This window comes from Cherax quadricarinatus, chromosome 98, assembly GCF_038502225.1.
Source record: "Cherax quadricarinatus isolate ZL_2023a chromosome 98, ASM3850222v1, whole genome shotgun sequence".
Taxonomy (NCBI): domain Eukaryota; kingdom Metazoa; phylum Arthropoda; class Malacostraca; order Decapoda; family Parastacidae; genus Cherax; species Cherax quadricarinatus.
Genome location: NC_091389.1, coordinates 5780759 through 5805784, shown reverse-complemented (window position 1 = coordinate 5805784; position 25026 = coordinate 5780759). Strand labels below are relative to the sequence as shown.

Genomic DNA, 25026 nt, shown 5'->3' with positions numbered 1-25026 from the left:
GTATGCGGATTGTACGGTATGCGATGCGTGCGATATGCGGGGGTCCACTGTACTTTCATTACATGCTACATCATATTTAGTCTATAAATTTGCACTTTATTGTGCACCCCATAGTACAAGATAGAGTTAAAGAGCAGCAGCGCTTGGAAGAGGAAAAACAAGAGGAAAATGGAAGAATTACAAAAGAAGTTCAGTATAAAGGGATTAGTTGGTGTGTTCATCTGATTTTGCATTCTCAGCATATCCCGGCATTTCTCGTGGCATCTGAGAAATGATCAAACTCAGTGAACAAGGTATGTCAATGGTAATAATAATCATAAGAACAATAATTATTATTATTACCATTAACATAACTTGTTCACTTCGTTTAATCATTTTTTAGATGTCGAGAGTGCAAAATCACATACAAACACACCGGCTAACCTATGGGAATTTTTACTGAAGAAACATTTTGCCACACAGTGGCTTCATCAGTCCAATACAAAGCAGGAAGGTATAAGGAGAGGAGGAGTTTGAGGTAATCAGTCCCTCAGCCTGGAGTCGATGTGTTCAGTCCATCAATCTTGTAGAAAGTATAGCACAGGGCTGTAGCAGTGGCTACAGGTATAGTACTGATGAAGCCGCTGTGTGGCGAAACATTTGTTCAATAAAGATCCCCATGTGTTGCACATGTGTCTCAATTCTTCAACTTGTCGGTTTTCAAAACCATTCATCACACCAACTAACCCCTTTATAATGAACTTCTTCTGTACTTCTTCAATTTTCTTCTCGTTTTTCATCTTCCAAGCGCTGCTGCACTTCTAACTATCTTGTACTATGGGGTGCACAATAAAGCGCAAATTTATAGACTAAATACAGTGGTACCTTGAGTTTTGTACAGCTCATAACTCGGCCAATTATGTAAGTGTATTGTTGCAAGTGCTTTTGTAAATGTATTTTTGGGGGTCTGAAACGGAATAATCTAATTTACATCATTCCTTATGGGAACAAATTCGTTCAGTAACGGCACTCAAACAGCCTTCTGGAACGAATTATGGCCAAAACTCGGGGTTCCACCGTATTTAGTCCTGGAGATTGCTTGATGCCGAGACGCATCACTAACCTCATTACAGTGAACCTCTTTTGTACCTCTTCCATTCTCTGCTCATCATCTTCTTCCTTCTACAATACTCGCCTCGCACCTTACATTATGACTACAAATATTTTCAGGTAAGTAATTTGAGTATGCGTATTTTACTTTTTTATTGTTTTTAGTGCCTAGTTCTATTTTTAACATACTAAAAATGTTATAAATGGTGCAAAGGTGACATTAACCCATAAACGGTCCAAACGTATATACAGTGGACCCCCGGTTAACGATATTTTTTTATTCCAGAAGTATGTTCAGGTGCCAGTACTGACCGAATTTGTTCCCATAAGGAATATTGTGAAGTAAATTAGTCCATTTCAGACCCCCAAACATACACGTACAAACGCACTTAAATAAATACACTTACATAATTGGTCACATTGGGAGCTGATCGTTAAGCGGGGGTCCACTGTATACGTTTTTTCAACATTTGAAAATATGTAAAAAAAGTAGATCTTCTTTTTGTTTTTTTACATTTGAAAATGTGTAAAAAAAACTTAGATCTACTGTTTTTTTTTGTTATATTTGAAAATATGTAAAAAAAACGTAGATCTACTTTTGTAGCACTACACATGTGAACGTAGATCTGCTTGGACCATTTACGGGTTAAAACAATATCTAAAGATGGTTGACACAAACCCACTACCAGTACGTACAGTAAGCCTAATGACCAATTTACTTACCGGCCTACTCATAGCAACAGAACTCCGTAGTTAACCCTTTCACTGTCGAGAACCTTGCTCGCAAACTTGCTCGCAGTGTCGAAGAATTAAAAAAAAAAATTACGAGATGATAATCTTTCTTCGATGGTAATGAAACCAAAAGAATGAAATTTCATGGAAAACTTATGGAATTATGCTCTCACAAAGTTAGCGGTCTTGGCGATAATTATGCATCGGCAGTTTTGCCCACTTTGAGCCATATTTTGGGCCAATTCTATTGTTCCAGTTGACTTTATTCATAGATATTTCACTGTAACTCCTTTTGTTCTATAAACTGAGTACAAGAAACTGCCCATTTACTTATTTCAATTACCCAATAAAGTGATCAGAAATTGGTAATTTGGCCAAATTCATATAAAATTCAAGTAAGGCCTATTTCAAAATAGGGTCCAGAATTAACAATGCAAACATTTCCATTTTCTCTGTTCATTAGTCATGTTTCTAGGACCCTCTTGTTACTCTTGCTTTCCACTTTAAATTTATATTCACAAAAAAATGGAAGATTTACTCTTATTCAGACTACTGCATTATTGTAAAAATGGTATATATAATATCAGCGCATTTGTGAAAGCATATTAGACCCGCCATATGACGTGTAATGGATGTGTGACGTGATTTGTTTGCTCTTGAACATCAGCAAAAATCAAACATTTCCACTATTTGAGCTCAATTTCAAGGTACTTTTGTTCTGTAAATTATTCAAAATCATCTCTGTTTCTGTACTATATCTTCCATTCTACCAAATGAGACCATGAAAATGAGAATACAACTATAAATACCATACAAAAATACAATGCAAAGTTGCTGCTTTAACCCTTTGAGGGTCGACAGGTACTCTCAGATTATTATTATAATCAAAAAGAAGCGCTAAGCCACAAGGACTATACAGCTGGTACTCTCAGAGACTCGTTCTCAGGGTCGGCCAAATTCAAAAAAAAAAAAAAAAAAAAAAAAAAAAAAAAAAAAAAAAAAAAAAAAAAAAAAAAAAAAAGTTTTTTTTTCTAAATATTATAGGCTAAACAAATTTTTTTTACCATCAATACTTACGGAGATATGGAGGCGTGAAGTTGATGAAAAAGGGGGACAATGTGGCAACATCACCGACTGCCGTCTCCCGGTATTCTTTTATTTACTTTCTTATGTACTAATTTCTATTATTTTTTAATTTTTCTTTTTCCAAGTAACTTTTATGGCCTGTGAGGCCAACATGATCAGTATTTTGTAAGTTTTTTTTTTTTCAATACTACACAATAAGGGCATAAACACTGTTGTCATTATTTTGTTTATAGAAAATATTTACACAAACAAACAATATGAAATGTTGTTTATTACTATTTTTCTATATTTTATATACACATATACAGTCACAGGACATGTTTCTAGAAGTTCTGCAGCCTGTGGAACTCTTTGAAACATGGTGTCATGCACAGTGGTATTTTACACTCCTCACACATAAAACGAGTGTCTCTGCGTTGTTGTGGGCGTTTTTTTGTATGTGAACAGACGTAACACCTCTTCTGAGCCTTTTTCTTGAAAGCAGTAGCGGGCAGTTTTACCAGGAAGTGATCACCATGCTTCAGACGAGCAAGTAGTTGTTGATAATTTGGTGGGCGGTCTATTGCGGGTGCTGTTCCTTGGTACTTGAATACTATTTGTCTGATGACAGACAAACAGAATTCACCGTACTGTGGTTTGTTTCTGGTCCTCATCTTATACATATTATAAGCATTGAGCATGGAAATGTCCAGAAGATGGAAAAACAGTTTGATGTACCACTTATAACTCTTGCGAACACAATCAGCAAACCCAATCTGCATGTCACATTTGTCCACTGAACGCATGTTGAAGGTGTAATCAATCACAGCTACAGGTTTTAGAATGGGTTCATTGTTCTCTCTATGCTGCCTGCCAGTGTCTGCCATTTCATTAGGGTGAACTGATGACAACAGTGTGACGTCTCGTTTGTCATGCCACCGAAATGCCATGATGTCATTGGCAGCAAACGCCTGCACCTCATCTCTACAAGTGCCAGCATCAAACCTGGGCATATGTTTCCGATTTACTCACACTGTGCCACACACATCTGTCATGTTCACTCGCAAAAAATCCCTGAGTGAGGGGCTTGTGTACCAGTTATCAGTATATAATATATGCCCCTTACCAAGGTATGGTTCTATCATTGTTCTAACCACATCACCAGAGATGCCCAATAACTTCCTGGTATTTAGCAATGTATAACTTTCAGTGTACACAATAATATTCAATACCAGACCACTGTAACACTCACAAAGCACAAACAACTTTATACCAAAGCGTTTCCTCTTGCTTGGTATGTACTGCTTGAGAGTCTTCCTTTGAACAGAATCAAGCTTCCTGAAGGGATAAAAATACATATTGAATTTCTCTTTCAGATACACAAACACATGCCTAATCTTATATAGCCTGTCATTTCTGTCAGGTCTGTTTTTGTCTGAGAAGTGAAGCTACGTAACATTAGCACAAACTGATTCACTGGCATTATATCACTGAATCCTGGGGTTGCAATCAGGCGGTCTGTTGACCAGTATGATTTCACTTTGTGTTTATACACATGTGGCATAAGCATTATTGTGGCAAAGAAAAAGATACATCTCAGCCACAGTTGCCTCCTTCCACTGGTGTAGACGTGATTTTGGTGAAAGTATTATGTTTGCCATGGTGTACTCGTAGTATCTGTTGCTTTCCATGACAATACTTTCGATCAGGGGTTCATCAAAGAATAACTCGAAACATTCCAGTTCAGTGGCATTGTTTCCCAAGTGTACAAGATGGCCGTATTCCACTTTGGCTGTCATCAAACTGGTGGGCATTTGGAACAAAATTGACAGCTTCCTGCCAATCCCAGGTGCGGTCTGCTGGTGGGTACTGGTCAATGACAGGTGGTTGTGGTTGTTGCGGTTGTGGTTGTGGAGGCTGGTGTGGTGGGTGGGTGGGAGATGGTGGCCTTTGTTGTAGATCAGCTGAGGCAGCAGCGTGGGTGGCAGCGTGGGTGGCAGCATGGCCCACTGCTGGTGCCTCACAGCCGTCACCACCACTACCACCACCACGCACATTTTCCATCCCAATTGCAACACTATCATCGTCATTTTCACTGTCTGTTCCTGTTGTACAGCCATGGGATGTACTCCGAGATGTACTCCTTCCCCTTGGAATACCATATGGCACACTACCAGAGCGCATATATCGTAGTACATACTGACGCTTCACTGGGGAATATTGCACTTCACTATCACTACTAGAACTGTTTTCTAGAGCTTGTAGTTCATAATCACTACCACTATCATCACAAATGCTCACATCTGAGTCTGGGATTTGGGAAAATAGGAGTTTCCTCTTTGATTCTGGTACAACTGAACGTGAACAAGACGGCCCAGCACCAGAGGTGGAAGGCTGAGGGTCGTCTGGGTTTTCCTCACTATTACCGATATTATGGTCATTAGTTTCGGTCAAAACCTCACCAAAACCTTGAAACTCATCTTCACTGGCACTTCCATCTGTATTAGAACTGTCACTGGGGAACAAAAGTGTCCCAATTCGCCGAGGAGTGAGGAACTTCTTACCGCGAGGCATGGTGGATATTGTGTACTAAGATGGCATTCCCACAATGCACCACTGGGTCCCAGATTTTTTTCTACCACGCACACCGACCACATAGACCCATTCTCTCACATCTAGGCCTACCAGCCTTTTCCCGTGAGATTTGATGGCACTAGAATTTATGCGTACTAGTACATCAAAAACCCCTGCGCGTAAACCATACTAGTACATACGTCCGAAACCCTCAAAGGGTTAAACCAAAAACACGATCGCAGTTTTTTTTCCTCATTATGCACTGCGTGCTGCAGGATTTTTTTTTATACTGCGCACACTGACCACTCAGACCCATTCTCTCATATGTAGGCCTACCAGCTATCCCCCGCAAGACTGGAAGCCGCTAGAGTTTTGGCATAGTATTACGGGACCGACACTGGCTTTAAAGCTGTAATATTAAGGGACTGACAGTGAAAGGGTTAAGTGAGGAGAAGCTGTATTTCAACTTTACAATGGTTCAGTTAATGACATTTTGGCTTTACAATGATCCGACTTCAATATTTTGACTTTGCGGTATTTCTTTGACTTTACGATGGTTCGACTTACGATATTTTTAATTTACAATGGCGTGACTTACGACATTTCGACTATAATGGTGCAACATATGATATTTTGATGTTACGATTTGATTTACAATACTCAAACTTTACAATGATGCTATCACACCAACGTAAATTTGAAATATCACCATCATACAGTAGTGTACGGGTATTGATAAGAAAAACCTGTATTCATTTATTTATTTTTCAATACTGGTATTTAGTTACAGTAATTATTTGTTTATTTACTTATTCAGTGACAGTATTTATCATATCATATTCGACTTACAGTGGTCCCTCGTTTTTCGTAATTAATCCATTCCTGGAGCCGTTACTATAAACGAAATTTACGATTTGCGAATCAATTTTCCCCATAAGAAATAATGTAAATACAATTAATCCGTTCCTGACACCCAGAAGTATTAAAACAAAAATTTTTTTTACATGAAATATACATGTAGTACATAAACAATACAATGGGAAATGATGAATGAAACATTAACAGCATAACACTTACCTTTATTGGAGATTCTTCTTAGTGTATGGGAGACTGGAGGAGGAGAGAGATTGGATTATTTACAGTTTGGAAGGGGAATCCTCCTTCCAGCAACACCTCAGGTACCAGTTGCTTCTCTGGGGTTGCTTCTCTTCTCTGTTTCTTAATGCCACTAGGACCACCTTGAGAGTCACTCTAGTCCTGTCTCGCAAAGTAACTGTGGAGAGAGCTCTGTTTCTGGCGTCTCTTTAACACTTCCCTAAAATGGCCCAAGACTTTGTCACTGTACATATTTCTCACCTTCTTTACCACAGGCTTGGCACTAGGAGCTTTCTTTGGAGCCATGGTAGCTTATTTAGTAATTGCAAGCACTAAAATGAGTGGATTACGAAATATTTCGTAGGAGCACTTGAGGAGACCTTCACTCACTGGTAAACAATGCCAGACTGGCTGGGTAGGGAGGCCTCCCCGGCTCACACCGTGCGTACGTGTCCTGGACGAACTATTTGGGAGTCAACCTATGAAAAGCGAGTCCATGTTTATACGAAAATACCCCTATGATTGGCGAAATCTACGATTGCCGAGAACTATGAAAAGCGAGGGACCACTGTACAGTGGACCCCCGGTTAACGATATTTTTTCTTTCCAGAAGTATGTTCAGGTGCCAGTACTGACCGAATTTGTTCCCATAAGGAATATTGTGAAGTAGATTAGTCCATTTCAGACCCTCAAACATAAACGTACAAATGCACTTACATAAATACATTTATATAATTGGTCACATTGGGAGGTGATCGTTAAGCGGGGGTCCACTGTATTGATATTTTCAACTTATGACGAATTTATCAGAACGTAAACCCATCGCAAGTCGAGGAGCACCTGTACAGTTTACCCGATAGTAGCAAGTACAGTTTACCTGATAGTAGCAAGGACAGTTTACCTGATAGCAGCAAGGGCAGGTTATCTGATAGCAGCAAGGGGCAGGTTACCTGATAGCAGCAAAGACAGTTTTCCTGCGAGTAGGAAGGATAGTTTTCCTGAGAGTAGGAACAAGTGCTTTCCCGAGAGTAGCAAGGACAGTTTTCCTGATAGTAGCAAGGGCAGTTTACCTGACAGTAGGGCAGTTTGTTGCAAGCAAGCCTTCATAACATGTCTGAGGGCTCTTGCAGCATTGTTCATGTTGCAGAGTGCCGCTGTCAAAGCTTCTTGCACTTCCTGGGGTAAGTTGAGTGGTCCCACAGAGCCGTCCTGCGGCATGCGGCGTCGCACGCGTCGCACGGCACCCTTCATCTCCTTGCAGGCATCACTCACATCCCGGCAGAGCACAGCGACGTCGCACGACTCGTGTTGTGGCTGTGGGGGTAGAACAAAAGTTAGTATGAACGATGCAATCACACAGTGAAGGTTTGTGACACGAAGTACAGGGAAAACTACCTTGTCAATATTATTATTATTGCATTCACAGGGAGTACTAATCCTACCTTGAGGGTTCTAGTTACTAGTTCAAGAACCCCTCACAAGCATCAAGGAACCTACCTTGAGAGCCCCTAGTTCAGGAAGTACCTTCAGAATAATGATACCTAGGTGGTGTGACATGCAACAAGGGGGCCCCTACCCACACCCAGGATGAAGATGCAACACATGCAGTTTACATGGAAGTTCAAAAAGAGAGTCACGTGATCACGTGAATCCATGTTTCAGTGAATTCAGGGTGGTCAAAGCAGGGTGAGGTGCCCTTCCTGCATCAGGAGATGCAACCTTGCATACACAATGAGCACTGCAAAGTACCCACACTCCATCATAAGGTGGGGTTGCAATAATGGTTTACTAGGACATGGAGATGCTGTACTTCCTCCCCCAAACTGTTACGATGGATTCTGACTGCAATGTTTATGGCTGTGCTGCCTTCAGCCATGACGGCAGACCTCAGCAATACTGAGATTATTATCCTGCCACATTTCATATATTTCTTTCCTACAACAGAAGATTAATGACACAGATCAACCATGTCCTTCCTACAACAGCCAAGTCATTCCTTCAAGAGTAGATCAATGATGTGGATCATCCATGTTGTTCCTACAACAGTAGATGAAGGATGTGGATCAACTAAGTCATTCCTGCAACAGTAGATCAAGGATATGGATCAACCATGTTGTTGTTACAACAGCAAATCAAGGGCACGGATCAACCAAGTCGTTTCTGCCATCAGGGTGAACGGGTAGATGGGAGAACATTAATGTCAGTAATCAACGTTACAGATATTGTTCTATAATGTTGATACTTTTGTTTGTATTAAAGATTATAATAATAAATGGGAAGTCTGGATTTTTTTTATCAATTCCTCTTCTTTAAAAGGAAGACACTATAGTACACTACTTTTGTTACAGTGTCACCTGGTTACAATATCATCCTAGCCTCCTAGTGCTACAACATACAGCATCACCTGGGTAAGTACTCACATGCATTAAGACAGTCACAGTGTCACTGTAGGTGGAAGTAGCATCAGTAGCAGAGGACAGTACCCGGGCTACATCACTGAGGTAGAGGGTATGGTTCAACTTCTGTGATGCCAGGTGAGCTGGGTACAGGGAAGTGAAGTACGTCACTGTCTTCTCAAGTCCATCCACTGGGATGTTCTCGTCCAGCTGGTGACATCAACAACATTGTTAGTAATGATTCGTGCTGTTAATAATAGAGGAAGAAGGTTGAAAGTGAACATAGATAAGAGTAAGGTGAAGAGGGCATCAAATGATTTAGATACAGAAAAATTGGATATCAGATTGGAGGGAGGGAGTATGGAAGAGATGAATGTGTTCAGATATTTGGGAGTTGACTTAACCATAGAATTGATGAAGGAAAAAAGGCGAGTGGTGCATCGAGGTATCTGTGGAGACAAAGAACATTATCCATGGAAGCAAAGAAGGGAATGTTTGAGAGTACAGTGGTACTAACACTCTTATATGGGTGTGAAGCATGGGTTGTGAATGCTGCAGCGAGGAGGAGGCTGGAGGCAGTGGAGATGTTGTGTCTAAGGGTAATGTGTGTGGAGTAAGTATTATGCAGAGAATTCGTAGTGTGGAAATTAGGAGTAGGTATGAGGAAGGGTTGTTGAGGTGGTTTAGTCATTTAGAGAGGATGGAGCAAAATAGGATGACTTGGAGGGTGTATAAATCTGTAGTGAAGGGGAGGAAGGGTAGAGGTTGTCCTAGGAAAGGACGGAGGGAGGGGGTAAAAAAAAAAAAAGGTTTTGTGTGCAAGCAGCTTGGACATACAGCGGGCATGTGTGAGCATGTTCGATAGGAGTGAATGAAGATGAAGGGATTCAGGGTACCCAGTTAGCCAGACTTGAGTCCTGGAGGTAGAAAGTACAATGCCAGCACTTTAAAGGAGGGGTTTGGGATATTGGCTGTTTGGAGTGACGTCTAAACTGTCGTATCCGAGTCCCTCTGCAAAGACAGTGATTATGTGTGAATGATGGTAAAAGTGTTTATTTTTGGGGGGTCACCCTCCCTTGGTGGGAGATGGCCAATGTGATAAAAAAAATATATATTCAATGAACAATATCTATAATACTGAACAATATGGTTAATAATGAGCAATATAGTAATGAACAATATGGTTAATAATAACAAAAAAAGGCACAATACCATAACTGGAATGATACACAAATAACCCGCACATAAAAGAGAGAAGCTTACGACGATGTTTCGGTCCGACTTGGACCATTTACGAAGTCACAGTAACCAGAAGTGGAGCAGGACTGCTTATATATAGCCGTCCTGCTCCACTTCTGGTTAGTGTGACTTTGTAAATGGTCCAAGTCGGACCGAAACATCGTCGTAAGCTTCTCTCTTTTATGTGCGGGTTATTTGTGTATGGTTAATAATGACTAACAATGTTCAACTAACCTGGTCCTTCCTGAGCAGATCAACACAGAAATCAATGTTGCGTTCGTGTGATGCCAGCTCCGGGTATAGTGTTCCAAGCTTCAGCAACACATCAACATTGCAAGTGTTCAACACATGTTGAAACTGATGCAACATTGTCTGTTAGACAAATTACTGTTAGTGACTAACATTAACTTGTTATCCTAAGTAATATCTATAATGACTGAAGTGTTGCAGTATGTATCACTTAAGTGTTGCAGTATGTATGATGACTAAAGTGTTGCAGTATGTACAATGGGTGCAGTGTTGAAACACACCTGCAAGGTGTAGAGGAGTTGTAGTAGTCTAGAAGAGAACGCGTACTGCTCAACGGAGTGGGACTTGAGTATTGCATTGCGATCTATGACTGCTGGCGCTGGATACTTGTCTCTTACACCACCCACCACTATGTCCGCCTTCCAGATCAACCTTGCAACCAGCAGCAACACCAACACTGCATCGTGGTCACCTGCAACCATAATGCCGCATCCTCTGGTCATTTGCAACAACATTAACATCAACAACAGTCAATTGTAGTCACCAACAACAACTGGGAAGGGGAGGGACTTAATTTAACCCTTTCACGGTCCAGAGCCCCAATCTGAAACTTGTCCACACGGTTCAAGAATTTTCGAAAGAAAAAAAAAAATGTTTCTTATGAAATGATAGAGAATCTTTTTTGAAGGTAATAAAACAAAAAGTACGAAATCTGATGGAAAATTGACAAACTTACGCTATTGTGAATTTTGCTGCGTCAGCGATATTCATGCATCGGCGATTTTACCCATTTTGGATTTTATTTTTATGCCAATTACATTGTTCCAGTTGACAAAATTCTTAGCTATTTTGCTAGTATGCCTTTTATTTTATCGACTGAGAACAAGAAACTGCCCAATTAACTATTTCAACTACCCAATAAAGTGAAATTAAGACACATGTGCAACATCTGGGTATCTTTATTGTAGACGTTTCGCCATCCAGTGGCTTTATCAATACAAATTCCAGGACATAACTAGAAGACAGTAGAACTATGTACAGAAGATGAGGTAATCAGTCCCTCAACCTTGGAGTAGGTGCGAAGAGCACCATAGTCTTGGAGATTCTGAAACAGAAGCAAGGTGCCTGACGCTTATATACTAACGTCAGGTGGAAATGGGACGGGTAGCAGATGAGGGCACAGTCACTGGTAGGCGGGATTCCCCAGTGGAAGTAGGTCCTTCCCAAAGAGATGGGTTAGTTGTAGTAGTAGTTGTCGTAGTCGTGAAGGTTATGTACATGTCCTCAGAATCAAGATTCCATGATGTTGCAGTGTCTGACAAGTCTACAATAAAGATACCCAGATGTTGCACATGTGTCTTAATTTCATCTTGTCGGTATTGTATACCATTCTTACACAACTTGTCAGACACTGCAACATCATGGTATCTTGATTCTAAGGACATGTACATAACCTTCACGACTACGACAACTACTACTACAACTAACCCATCTCTTTGGGAAGGACCTACTTCCACTGGGGAATCCCGCCTACCAGTGACTATGCCCTCGCCTGCTACCCGTCCCATTTCCACCTGACGTTAGTATATAAGCGTCAGGCACCTTGCTTCTGCTTCAGAATCTCCAAGACTACGGTGCTCTTCGCACCTACTCCTAGGTTGAGGGACTGATTACCTCATCTTCTGTACATAGTTCTACTGTCTTCAAGTTATGTCCTGGAATTTGTATTGATAAAGCCACTGGTTGGCGAAACGTCTACAATAAAGATACCCAGATGTTGCACATGTGTCTTAATTTCATCTTGTCGGTATTATATACCATTCTTGTACTACCCAATAAAGTGATCAGAAATTGGTAATTTGGCTAATTTAACACAAATTTCAAAATTTTCCGATTTCAAAATAACATCCAGTATAAACCAGGCATTCCTGGCACTAAAATAACATTTCCTCTGTTCTTTAATTGCATTCTCAGAGTTTACAGATGAATTCCATTTTGATTTTTTATTAACCATACCCCCGGCCGGGATTGAACCCGCGGTCATAGAGTCTCAAAACTCTATTCATACCAAAAATAAAAGTTACTGCTATGAAATATTGTAATAATTGTATATATAATATCAGTGCATTCATGAATGCATATCAGACCCTCTAGCTGACGTGTATTGGATGTGTGACGTGATTTGTTTACTCTTGAACATTGGCAAAAATCGAACAATTATGCTATTTTGAGCTCAATTTCAAGCTATTTTGCATCCTCAAAATCATCACTATTTCTGTAATATATCTTCCATTCTACCAAATGAGAACAAGAAACCGAGAATATAACCACAAAAAACATACAAAAATACACCGCAAAGTTGGTGTTTTAAATAAAAAACACATTTGCAATTATTTTCTCCTCATTATGCACTGTGCGCTTCAAGATTTATTTTATATGGTGCACACTTACTGCATCGACCCATTCTATCATATTTAGTCTTATGTTCACCGCTCACAGCTTATGAGTGAGCTCATCATGTAGTACTATGGTACGGATTCTGGCTTCAAAGCCACAGAACTATGGCATAGACCCTAGTTTCAAAACCATTTTGGGGAGTTCTTAAAAACCTGGAAAACTGGAAAATCTTCCCATCAGTGAAAAATGAAAATTTTCCCCACTTTTTTATAATTTATTAATTAAATTTTTATAATAGGTATGTACTTTTTCATCCACTTAAACGGTTGGGTTTTTAAAAAGGGGTCGAAGTTGAAAGGGTTAAATCAATTTACTACTGAATCCCAAAAAAACATTTTTGAATGACTTTTTTTTATTGTTTTATTTTGGTTTTCATGTTTTACTTACTTTTTTTTTGTTAGTACTTTTTTATACTGTAATTTGAAAAACACTTTTAAACAAAATTTGTTTATTTAAAAATTTTGGGCTAAAACAGGTCTAAGTCGAGTGGTAAAATTAGCAATTTTAAATGGGATGGTGGTGTTTTTAAAACAAAAATGATATATATATATATATATATAATATTTTTTTTTTTTTTCCAAGTCGCCGTCTCCCAGGAGGGTGCCCCAAAAAAAGAAAAAAACCCCCAAAAGAAAATTATCATCATTCAACACTTTCACCCACCACATTATCACTGCTTTGGGGGTGTTTCAGAATACAACATTTTGGATAAAATATAAAGATACAAAAATTCCCCTTTCCCAACGAATATCAAACCCCCTTTTAAAGTGCAGGCATTTATTTCCCTTTTCCCAGGACTCAAGCCCGACTATAAAAAAAAACCCGGTTTCCCCTGAACCCCTTCATAAATTTTCCCCTGCTCACACCCCAACAGATGCAGGCCCCAATTTTTTCTCCATTCCTCCTATCTAACACCCAGCCGCGGAAGCCCAAGCCCTCACCCACAAAACCCCCTTTTTTCCCCCCTTTTTCCAACCCTTTGAGACCCCCCCCTCTTTCCCCAAAGTTTATACTTTCCTGTCATTCACTTTGACCCTTTCTTCTAAATGAAAACCATAAACAACCCCTTTTTCCCCCTGACTAACTTCCCAGTGTTCATGGTAGGTCCTCGGAACATATCTCCTGCAGATATGGGAGTCCTACTGTACTTTGTAGATGAAACTAGGATAATTATCCAGCACGAAGGTGGCAAGTCCATAACTTGTATTCGCCTGTTGACTTTTCATACCCAGCCTCTCCCCTCAGCGTTTCATTTCCAAACTGGACTTCAGGGGCTCTCTTACCAGTATATACCTAAATAATGTATTTTGAGTCGTTTTCCCTTATTCTGTTTTTTAAATATACAGAAAACTCTTTAAAAATTTTTTTAAAAAATTTTTGAATCCCAGTGTTTAATACTAAAAACATAATAAATGGTAAAAAGGGGACAAAACAATATAAAAAACGGAAACAAACCCACTAATTATAGTATGCTTCCTCTTAAAAATTTTTTTGACTTGGTCCTAGGAAGGAACTCCATCAAAATGAGGAGGGTGTTTTAGTTATAGTAACACAGTGGCCCCCGCAACGAACCTCCCAAGGGAAGAATTATGTTTATTTATGGGGGGGATGTTTGGGGCTGAAAGACAATCTACTACAATTTTCCCTTTGGGGAACAAATTCGGCAGATGGACTGAACATATTTTGGAATGAAAAAAAGAACCCGGGGCCCACGGGGTTTATATTTGATCATAAAAAAACCTTTTTTACCATTTTTCATACTGAAAAGGGCCCAAAAACCTTTTTGATAAATTATTTCCAGTAATACAAGTTTCCATCAAAATTTTATTTACTACTAATATGTTTTTCCGATTATAGTGAAACTTTTCATCTTTTTTAATATCATGGACCCTCAACCGCGATGGCATAAACGATAAATCATCGAACTTTTTTAACGCAAAATTTGCCTCAACTGGTTTTAAAAACCCACACGCGCTTCCATAACGCTCCCTTTGGGCCTGGCCCTCATTGCCCCGGGTCAGTTTTTAAAAAGGGGCCAGCCACGGCCCTTTTAAACATAAAACTGGAACATTTCTTTATTATCACAGTTTTGTAGTGATTGCCTGAAAAATAAGTACCAGGGCCCCAAAAAAGTTCTAGTCCCAACCCCCTCAAAAAGGGTGAGAATTATAGGAGATGAAAAAAGAGATCATTGCTAAGTAAAAAAGTGGAGTATGTCTCTGAGCTGGTCGGGTTGTATAATAAACCCCAATCAACCATCGCAAATTTTTGGTAAGCGGAAATTTTGGAAGTTGTTTTTGCAAAGGGCAGGTTGTGAAAAGTCAGTTGTTGTTGGCCACCCCATCAGCTGTCTCAAGATGTGGAGAGTGTTGTTGGTGTTTAAACTGAAACAATTACCGGAAGAAAAGGGGGGGTTAGCCACCCGGAAAACCCAAAAAAGTGGCATCATCGAGGACTGTCTAAATATTTCCATTGGGGCCCTTAATCTTGTCCCCAGGTCACCCAACGTTGACCCCCGGTGAACGGAAAAAATGCCGGGGAACTAGTGCCTATTGGTAAAGGGGTTAGTGGGAGGATGTGAAGGTTGGTGGGGGAGGACAATGAAACAACCACTGATGGCTGCAGAGCATCTTAAACAGAAGAGGCCACACCGGGAAACTGCTTGAGGAGGGGAGGGGGGTAAAAGGTTTCTTAAAAGATTGGAAATCTGTGCAATGGGCAAATGAAACCTTATGGATGAAATCCCCCACAGTTTTGGGGTGGTAAACTTTTTAACACAATTTGTGCCTTGATAAAGGAAAAAAAGGAACCTCTATGGACAGTTTTGTTGTGCAAAGAATCCAGGATCTGAAGCGGGTTTATGGCATTAAAAGAAAAGGGGAAGAAACCCCCAGAAAAGACCTACCTCAAGTGCAAAGGGAAAGGGATTCCCATCTAAACACTAAAAATCAATGCCCCCCTCCTCCCACCCATCAATCACCCAGATCTTCCAAAGGTAAGTGTCATGAAACTGTGCATGTCTTCTTCAGTTTGTTTTATTAAAATTAATTTTCATGTGGAAAATTTTTTTTCAAAAAGGGGCCCCCCGGGCCAACCCCCCCCAAACACCAATTATTGTATTTATTTAAGGCGTTTGAATGATGTTTGGGGTCTGAAAGGGACTTCTATTTACAATTTTCCCTATGGAAAAATTTTTGCCCCTGAACATATTTTGAAAAAAATTCTAAGGGGGCCCTGTTTTTTGGGGGATGTTTACATTAATTTATTTATTATTTCTTTTGGGGAAAAACTTGACAAAGATTTTTTTTTAAAGGAGTTCGGGAATGGTTTAAATTCGGTTGGGGGTCCACTGTACAGGACTCTAAAAAATTTAGTGAAATTTTATATAAGGAAGAGGTTTAATTTTGAAAGGGGATTTTAGCCCCTGTTCCCTTTAGTGTTTTGATGTACTTATACAATCCATTGTATTCAGAGGTACAAGACATGTATGAGACACATACACGACATGTATGAGACAGGTACAAGACATGTATGAGTCAGGTACAAGACATGTATGAGACACATACACGACATGCACGAGACAGGTACAAAACATGTCACCTACCTCCCCTAGACATGAAGTTATCAGGTTTGTACTGAGTCAGGTACAAGATATAGGAGTCAGGTACAAAACATGTCACCTACTTCCCCTAGACATGAAGTTATCAGGTTTGTACTGAGTCAGGTACAAGAACAGAGAAGGTAAAGACAGTCACCTCCTTAAAATGAAGTTATGGGGATTTTTGAGTCAGGTCAGAATGCGGGTTGGCTTGAGCCACCTCAAGTCTCCTCAGTTCCATGTCTATAGCCTTGCTGTGAGCCCCTTGTGAAACGAAAAAAATAAAAATTTAAAACACACACACACAAATATATATATAATATATAGGTGAGGTTAGAACAACCCCCCAAAGTACTCCCGTCCGGATGACGGGAAAACAAAACCTGTAATTTTTTTGATGATGGGGGATTGCTGGTTTCTTTTTTTGTCTCATAAACACCAAGATAAAGGGATATTTGCACCCCTACCTTTGGTCACACTTCACAGAACGACATGCATATATATAAAATCTGGGTTTTTTTTCCTTTTTCTAAATAGCTCTTGTTCTTTTTTTTTTCTTCTATTGTCCGGGGAAGTGGAAAAAAATCTTTTCCCCCGTAAAATTTGGGGGATTTGGGGGGCACTAAAAAGGGGGGCAATGGGCTAGTAACTTTTTTCAAAATTACTAAAAAAGAAAAAAAAACTTATAAAACTGGGTTGTTTAAAGGTGGGGTGTAGGGTAAAGAAACAGATGATTGCTGATTTTAAATGAAAAGAAGTTGGGTGTCCTTCAAAAAAAAGGAAGGGGGGGGAGAGTTTCATGGGGGAAAAAAATGATTAAATCTGGGGACTGAGAGAAGAGCAAAGGAAGTTGGTAAGAAATGATCAGTTATGGAAAGGGGAAAAGAGAAATGAATGTTAAATTCAAGTTTTGTGGATTAAAGTAAAGGTTGGGTGCAAAATGGGTCATAATAAACTGTTTCACCCGGAAAGAGGTCAGAGGGGAGAGATTTTGGGAGATGTTAATGAATTTAAGGGTTTGAAATGAAGTAATGTGGTAGGGGACTTTAATCAAAATGGAGAAACTTTAGAGAGGGGGGGAGGTAAGTTTGGGGGGCCCGGGGGTTAAATGATAATGGGGCCCCTTTTATTAACTTTTTATAGAAGGGTTTGTTAGGAATAATATTTTTAAAAAAAAGGATAAATAAAATACAATAATGAGAATGACGAGTTTGTTTTTATGTTTTTAGATAAAAAAATGTTGAGAGACTTGGGGTGCATGTTTATAGAGGGCCAAGATATATCAGATCCTTTCTAGTTGTAAACACTGAGGTAAAAAGGATGGATACAAAGAAAAGAAGCATCAGGGAAGAGAGGGGAAGGTTTATAAACAAAAAAAGGGGGCAGTTTGGGGAAGAATAAAAAGCTATTGGGATGATGGGGAATGAGAGCATAGGAATGGGTAAGGGTTGGGGTAGGTTTAAAAAAGGATGTTCAGCAGAAGTTTGTGTTAAAGGAAAGGGGGGGAGGAAGAGGAGAGGGGGAAAGATGATGAAAAAGAGTAAGAGAAAAAGGGGATAGAGAAATTTTTACAAAATAGAATGATGAAGGAGGAAGGTATATGGGGGAAAAGAGAAGGGTTGAGAGTTGGGGAAACAATGTAAAAAAAAAAAATGAGAGAGGTAGATGTTATCAAAAATTTTTTGAAAATAAAAAAAAATTTTTATAGTTAACAAGTTAAAAAATAGAGAACAAATGGGTTTTGGGAAAAATAGGAGGAGAGTTATTAAATGGGGAGTTGATATTAAGATGGAAGGGAAAATTTTGAGGTGTTAAATTTATGAAGATAGGGTGTGATTTCGTGATAGGGGAAAGGGGGAATAAATCTTGTAGGGGTGAGGAAGAGCCAGTTTGGGGGTGGGGAAGTTAGGCATGGTAAAATGAAAAAGGGGGAAAGGGAGCCGGGATTGATGGGATGATAGAAATGTTTGGGGATGGGGGTATAGTTTTTGGGGGTGGTTGGTACTTTTTAAAAATGAGGAAGAGGGAAAGGACTAGGATTGGCAGAGGATAAGTTCCTTTTTAAAAGGGGGATAAAAGAGAGTCAAAAATTATGGGGATAAGTCTGTTGAGTGACCTTGGAAAGTGTTTGGGAAATTATAATTGAAAGAATTAAATAAGCGGGGAAAAGGATGCAGATGAACAAAGGCTTTAGGGTAGGGGGTGGACCGGGGTTTTTCAGTGAAACAAAAGTGAACAGTTTTTATAAGGCAAAAGGTCTTTATTTTTTGGATTTGGAAAAGGGATGACAGGGTGGATAGGGGAATGGCAGATGTTTCAAGTGTATGGTGTGGAGGAGGGCTTTGAAAAGGGAGGAAGAGTTTTTCAGGAAGGAGGCCGTTTGGATGTTGGAGGGGAAATTTTTTCCCCCGTAAAGAGGCCTTAGACAAGGATGTGTGATGTCACCGTGGTTGTTTAATATATTTATAGATGGGGGGGTAAGAGAAATAAATCCAGGTTTTGGGCGTGGAGAAAAAAAAAAGAAAAACCCCCAAAATGGGGGTTGTCACAGCTGCTCTTTGCTGATGACACTGTGCTCTTTGGGGGATTCTAAAGAAGTTTCAGAGATTGGTGGGTGAATTTGTAGGGTTGCAAAAGAAAAAAAGGGGAATACAGGAAAAAGTAATTAGAGGATAACAAAAAAATTAGTGATGAAAGATTGAATATCAGATTGGAGGGGAAGTATGGAGAGGTGGAAAACGATTTTGGAGGGGCGTGTCAGCGGATGGGGAAAAAAAAGATGAGGTGAAACCTAGTGTAGGGAAAAAGTGAGGGTAATTTGGGGGTCGGAGAAAAGAACTTTTGTCCTTGGGGGCAAAAAAGGGGAAAGTATGAGGGAAGTTTTACCAACGCCTTATGGGTGTGGGGGTGGGTGATGAATTTGCAGCAGGAAGGCTGGGGGCAGTGGGATGCCGTCTGAGGGCAATTTTGGTGAATATAACGAGAATTCGAGTTTAAATTAGGAGGAGGGGGATTCCAAAACTGTTGTCCAAAGGGGTGAGGGGGTGTTGAGGGGGTTGACATGGGAGAATGGGCAAAAAGAATGATTTAAAGGTATCAGTCTGAGTGGGAAAGGGAAGGGGGTAGGGCGCCCAGGAAGGGTTGGAGGGGGGGGGAAAAGGGGGTTTTTGGGAGGGGTTTGGATTTGCAGGCGGGGCTGTTTGATAGGGGGAATGAGACAAATGGTTTTTAAACTTGACGTTTTGGAGGTGGGAAAAAAACAAGGGATTCAGAAACCGGGAGGCGGACTTGAGTTCTGGGAAAGGGGCCCGTGCCGCACCTGAAGGAGGGGGAATGTTCAGTTAAAACTAAAAGCCCCCTTTTTGGCAAGACAGTGATGGAGTGAATGATGGAAAATTTTTTTTTTGCCCCCCTGCCTTGGGGGGAATCGCGTGGAAAAAAAAAAAAAAAAAAACAGCACCATTTCTACCTTAAAATATAGGGGAATGAGTAGTATTTTTGTAAAAAAAAATGTGGTATGTAGGTGCCCCCGGGTTCCAAAACCACCCTATATTCCATGATATTTAACATCCGGGAAAAATGTAATAAGTTTACTCATTTCTTTCCTTAAAAAATTTGTATTTAATGTAGGGTCAGGGGGAAGTAAATGAGATAAAAATAAATGAGAGAGAGAAAGAATGAGGCATGAGAGAGGGACAGGGCAGAGTTTTTAAAAAAACGGCAAGGTAAGTTTTTAAACAAAGGAAGCTGGTTTGTTAAAATTACATTTGACAGGTTGTCTTCATTGAACAGCAAAAAAAAAAGGAACACCCCATTCTCATGTAAAACATTTTTAGAAGAAATGATGGTCTGAGTAAGGCAATGGAAATAAGTCCCCTCTGACTTTTTTGGGGTTTTCCTAGGTTTTTTTTACACATATGTTGTATTATGATAAACTATGTAACGTATTTTGATACCTGAATCTTACAAAATCAAAGGAATAATTTTCTACAGTTACCCCTTAAGACATTTTTCCCTTGTTAGATTAGAAAATTTTTTCTTGGATCACTTTTAAAAATATCCATTAAACTCAATTTTTGTTTATTTATTCATTTGGGGGGGTATTTTTATTTTTTTTATGTTATTCGGTTTTTATATAATTTTGAAAAATCATGGAGGGGTTAAGAAAATGTGTATATTAACAAATACAAATTTAATAAGACTCGTGATTATTATTATTATTATTATTTTTAAATTTCTAATATGGGGTTTTAAAGTGTGCTCCCCATCTCATATTTTTTTATTTATTTTCAGTGTGTTTTTCATCTTTTATGTTATTTGGGTTTTTTTATATAATTTTGAAAAAAAATATAATGGATTAATGAAAATGTATTTAACGTAATATTTAAATTTAAATGAGGGAAAGATTATTATTTAATTTTAAAATGGCGCTGGAGACATAAAACACTCATGATTTTAATGTGTACCTCATGCCAGCAAGTATGGTTTTTTTGTACAGGTATAAAAATATAATTACAGGAAATAAAATATAAATAAAAAAACATTTGAAAATTTTGGGGTTTAGACAAAAAGGAGACTTAGTGCTTACTAGTCCGAAGAAAGTAAACAAACAAGGTGGCGGGGACTATTAAAAATCAGGGGGGGAGCCTATAGGAAATTTTTCATAATTTTAAAAAAAATGTGGTAGTGAAATAAAACTGGCCTTCTGTGTATAATATATATATATATATATATATATATATATATATATATATATATATAAATACATATCATATAATATATATATATATATATATATATATATATATATTTTTTTTTTGGGGGTGTGTGTGTAGAAGAAGGGGGAATACTCGGAGGTCTTAGACAGGGATGTAATGTCACCATGGGTTTTTTAAATATTTTAGATGGGAAAAAAAAAAGGTGTTGGGGGAGGGGAGGAAATTTGGGGAAACAAATTAAATGGAAGACAAGTTATTTTTTTCTGATGAATGTGCTTATGGGGGATTCTAAAAAAAATTTAAAGGTTAGTGGATGAGTTTGAGAATGTGTGTGGAGAAAATTTAAAGGAACATAGAAAAGATAAGGGGATGAGGGGGATCAAATGATTTAGATAAAGAAAAAATTGATATCAAATTGGGGAGGAGGATATGGGGAAAAAGGAATGTTTCAGATATTGGGGGGCGGTCGGGGTGGGTTTTTTGGGATGAGGGTTTAAACAAGAATTGATGGGGAAAAAAAGGGAGGGGGCGGATATATGTGGTCAAAAACTTTTTCTATGGAGAAAGAAGGGGAAAGTTGAAAGAAAGAGGCCCAAAACTCTTATGGGGTGAAATTGGGGGGTAAAAGCGGAGGGGGCTGGAGGAGTGGAGATGTCCTGTCTAAGGGGAATGTGTGGGTAAATATTATAAAAAAAATTAGGGAAATTTGAGAAGGGGGGGAAAAAGTATTAAAGAGGGGAGAAGGGGGGTTTTTGGTGGTTTGGTCATTTAAAAAATGGGTCAAAGTAGAAAATGGAAACATATAAACGGGGGGGGGGTGGGGGCTCCGAAAAGGGGTTTGGAAAAAGGGGGAAGGGGGTTTTGTAGGGAGGGGGGGACTTCCCGGCGGATGGCGGTTTGATAAGTGAATGGAGACAATGATACTTGGGACCGGACGTTGGAGGGGAGCAGGGGAATATTTAGTGAAGGGGTTCAGGAAAAACCGGTTTTTTTTTTAATATATTGAGTCCTGGGAAATGAAAAATCCTGACTTTTAAAGGAGGGGGTTTGGGGTATTGGGGTTTGGGGGATATTTTTTATCTTTTCATGTTCAAAATGTTGTATTCTACACCTCTTAAAAAACAGTATAATTTTATGTGGTGAGTGTTAAAAATGAAAATTTTTTTTTGGGGGTTTTTTTTTTTTTTCCCCTCCGTGGAGCGGCCCCCTTTTGAAAAAAAAAAAATGAAATAAAAAATAAATCAAAATAAAGTCAACTAAGTGTTTAGAAATGTTTTCCATCAGTAATGGGGTCAAAATAAAGTCAACTGAATTTTGAAAACGTTTCCCTCAGAAAATCAAATAGACTGTTTTTATAACACAAACCCAAAAAAAATTTAAAAAGATGGACAAGAGCATCAAAGTGACTGTCAAAATATGTTTACTGTGAGACTCAAAATTAATTTGTTGAAAAAAACTAAAATGCAACAATCAATTTCCCCTGACATTCAATGGTCCGCTTTGGGAAAATAACCAGTCCAAATCAGAAAAGGTCCCAAGGGGGCTGAAACACTTTATGTTCATTCTCCTAAAGTTTGGGGAAAAGGGAGTGGGGGTCAGTAGTAAGACAAATACATTTCATAATTTTTCCCAGCCCTTCGCCGGGGTTTTTTCACAGGGGGTGCTGAGCCCTGGCAGGAAACATTTTTTTTATTATTAACACATGTGTTTCACCAAGGAGGGTCCCCCAAAAAAAAACTTTTATTATATCCTGTCTTTTGGGGGGCTTTTCCCACAGTTTTTAAACGCAACTTCACCCTCCTTTAAGTGCAGGCACTTTTCCCCTCTCCCGGACTCAAATCCGGGCCCGCCGGTTTCCCCGAATTTTACATACCCTACCAAATTCATCCACCAATCTCTGCAACTTCTCTTCAGAATCACCCAAGAGCACAGTGTCATCAGCAAAGAGCAACTGTGGAAACTCCCACTTTATGTGTGATTCTTTATCTTTTAACTCCACGCCTCTTGCCAAGACCCTCGCATTTACTTCTCTTACAACCCCATCTATAAATATATTAAACAACCACGGTGACATCACACATCCTTGTCTAGGGCCTACTTTTACTGGAAAATAATCTCCCTCTTTCCTACATACTCTAACTTGAGCCTCACTATCCTCGTAAAAACTCTTCACTGCTTTCAGTAACCTACCTCCTACACCATACACCTGCAACATCTGCCACATTACCCCCCTATCCACCCTGTCATACGCCTTTTCCAAATCCAAAAATGCCACAAAAACCTCTTTAGCCTTACCTAAATACTGTTCACTTATATATTTCACTGTAAACACCTGGTCCACACACCCCCTACCTTTCCTAAAGCCTCCTTGTTCATCTGCTATCCTATTCTCCATCTTACTCTTAATTCTTTCAATAATAACTCTACCATACACTTTACCAGGTATACTCAACAGACTTATCCCCCTATAATTTTTGCACTCTCTTTTGTCCCCTTTGCCTTTATACAAAGGAACTATGCATGCTCTCTGCCAATCCCTAGGTACCTTACCCTCTTCCATACATTTATTAAATAATAGCACCAACCACTCCTAAACTATATCCCCACCTGCTTTTAACATTTCTATCTTTATCTCATCAATCCCGGCTGCCTTACCCCCTTTCATTTTACCTACTGCCTCACGAACTTCCCCCACACTCACAACTGGCTCTTCCTCACTCCTACAAGATGTTATTCCTCCTTGCCCTATACACGAAATTACAGCTTCCCTATCTTCATCAACATTTAACAATTCCTCAAAATATTCCCTCCATCTTCCCAATACCTCTAACTCTCCATTTAATAACTCTCCTCTCCTATTTTTAACTGACAAATCCATTTGTTCTCTAGGCTTCCTTAACTTGTTAATCTCACTCCAAAACTTTTTCTTATTTTCAACAAAATTTGTTGATAACATCTCACCCACTCTCTCATTTGCTCTCTTTTTACATTGCTTCACCACTCTCTTAACCTCTCTCTTTTTCTCCATATACACTTCCCTCCTTGCATCACTTCTACTTTGTAAAAACTTCTTATATGCTAACTTTTTCTCCCTTACTGCTCTCTTTACATCATCATTCCACCAATCGCTCCTCTTCCCTCCCGCACCCACTTTCCTGTAACCACAAACTTCTGCTGAACACTCTAACACTACATTTTTAAACCTACCCCATACCTCTTCGACCCCATTGCCTATGCTCTCATTAGCCCATCTATCCTCCAATAGCTGTTTTTATCTTACCCTAACTGCCTCCTCTTTTAGTTTATAAACCTTCACCTCTCTCTTCCCTGATACTTCTATTCTCCTTGTACCCCATCTATCTTTTACTCTCAGTGTAGCTACAACTAGAAAGTGATCTGATATATCTGTGGCCCCTCTATAAACATGTACATCCTGAAGTCTACTCAACAGTCTTTTATCTACCAATACATAATCCAACAAACTACTGTCATTTCGCCCTACATCATATCTTGTATACTTATTTATCCTCTTTTTCTTAAAATATGTATTACCTATAACTAAACCCCTTTCTATACAAAGTTCAATCAAAGGGCTCCCATTATCATTTACACCTGGCACCCCAAACTTACCTACCACACCCTCTCTAAAAGTTTCTCCTACTTTAGCATTCAGGTCCCCTACCACAATTACTCTCTCACTTGGTTCAAAGGCTCCTATACATTCACTTAACATCTCCCAAAATCTCTCTCTCTCCTCTGCATTCCTCTCTTCTCCAGGTGCATACACGCTTATTATGACCCACTTCTCGCATCC

The 25026-nt window shown here is 39.3% G+C and overlaps 1 protein-coding gene across 1 annotated transcript in view; it reads right to left on the bottom strand.

Moving 5' to 3' along the window:
• The window catches only part of LOC128702553 (dynactin subunit 1-like), a 236683-nt gene that overhangs the window by 60562 nt on the left and 151095 nt on the right, over positions 1-25026 (bottom strand). Inside the window, exons 13-19 of the mRNA XM_070105266.1 lie at positions 20926-20940; positions 16696-16758; positions 16501-16551; positions 10721-10911; positions 10425-10562; positions 8976-9161; positions 7626-7869 (exon numbers count right to left, since the gene is read on the bottom strand). Of these exons, the coding sequence (XP_069961367.1) occupies positions 7626-7869; positions 8976-9161; positions 10425-10562; positions 10721-10911; positions 16501-16551; positions 16696-16758; positions 20926-20940 (888 nt within the window). The remainder of the gene's footprint in view (positions 1-7625; positions 7870-8975; positions 9162-10424; positions 10563-10720; positions 10912-16500; positions 16552-16695; positions 16759-20925; positions 20941-25026) is intronic.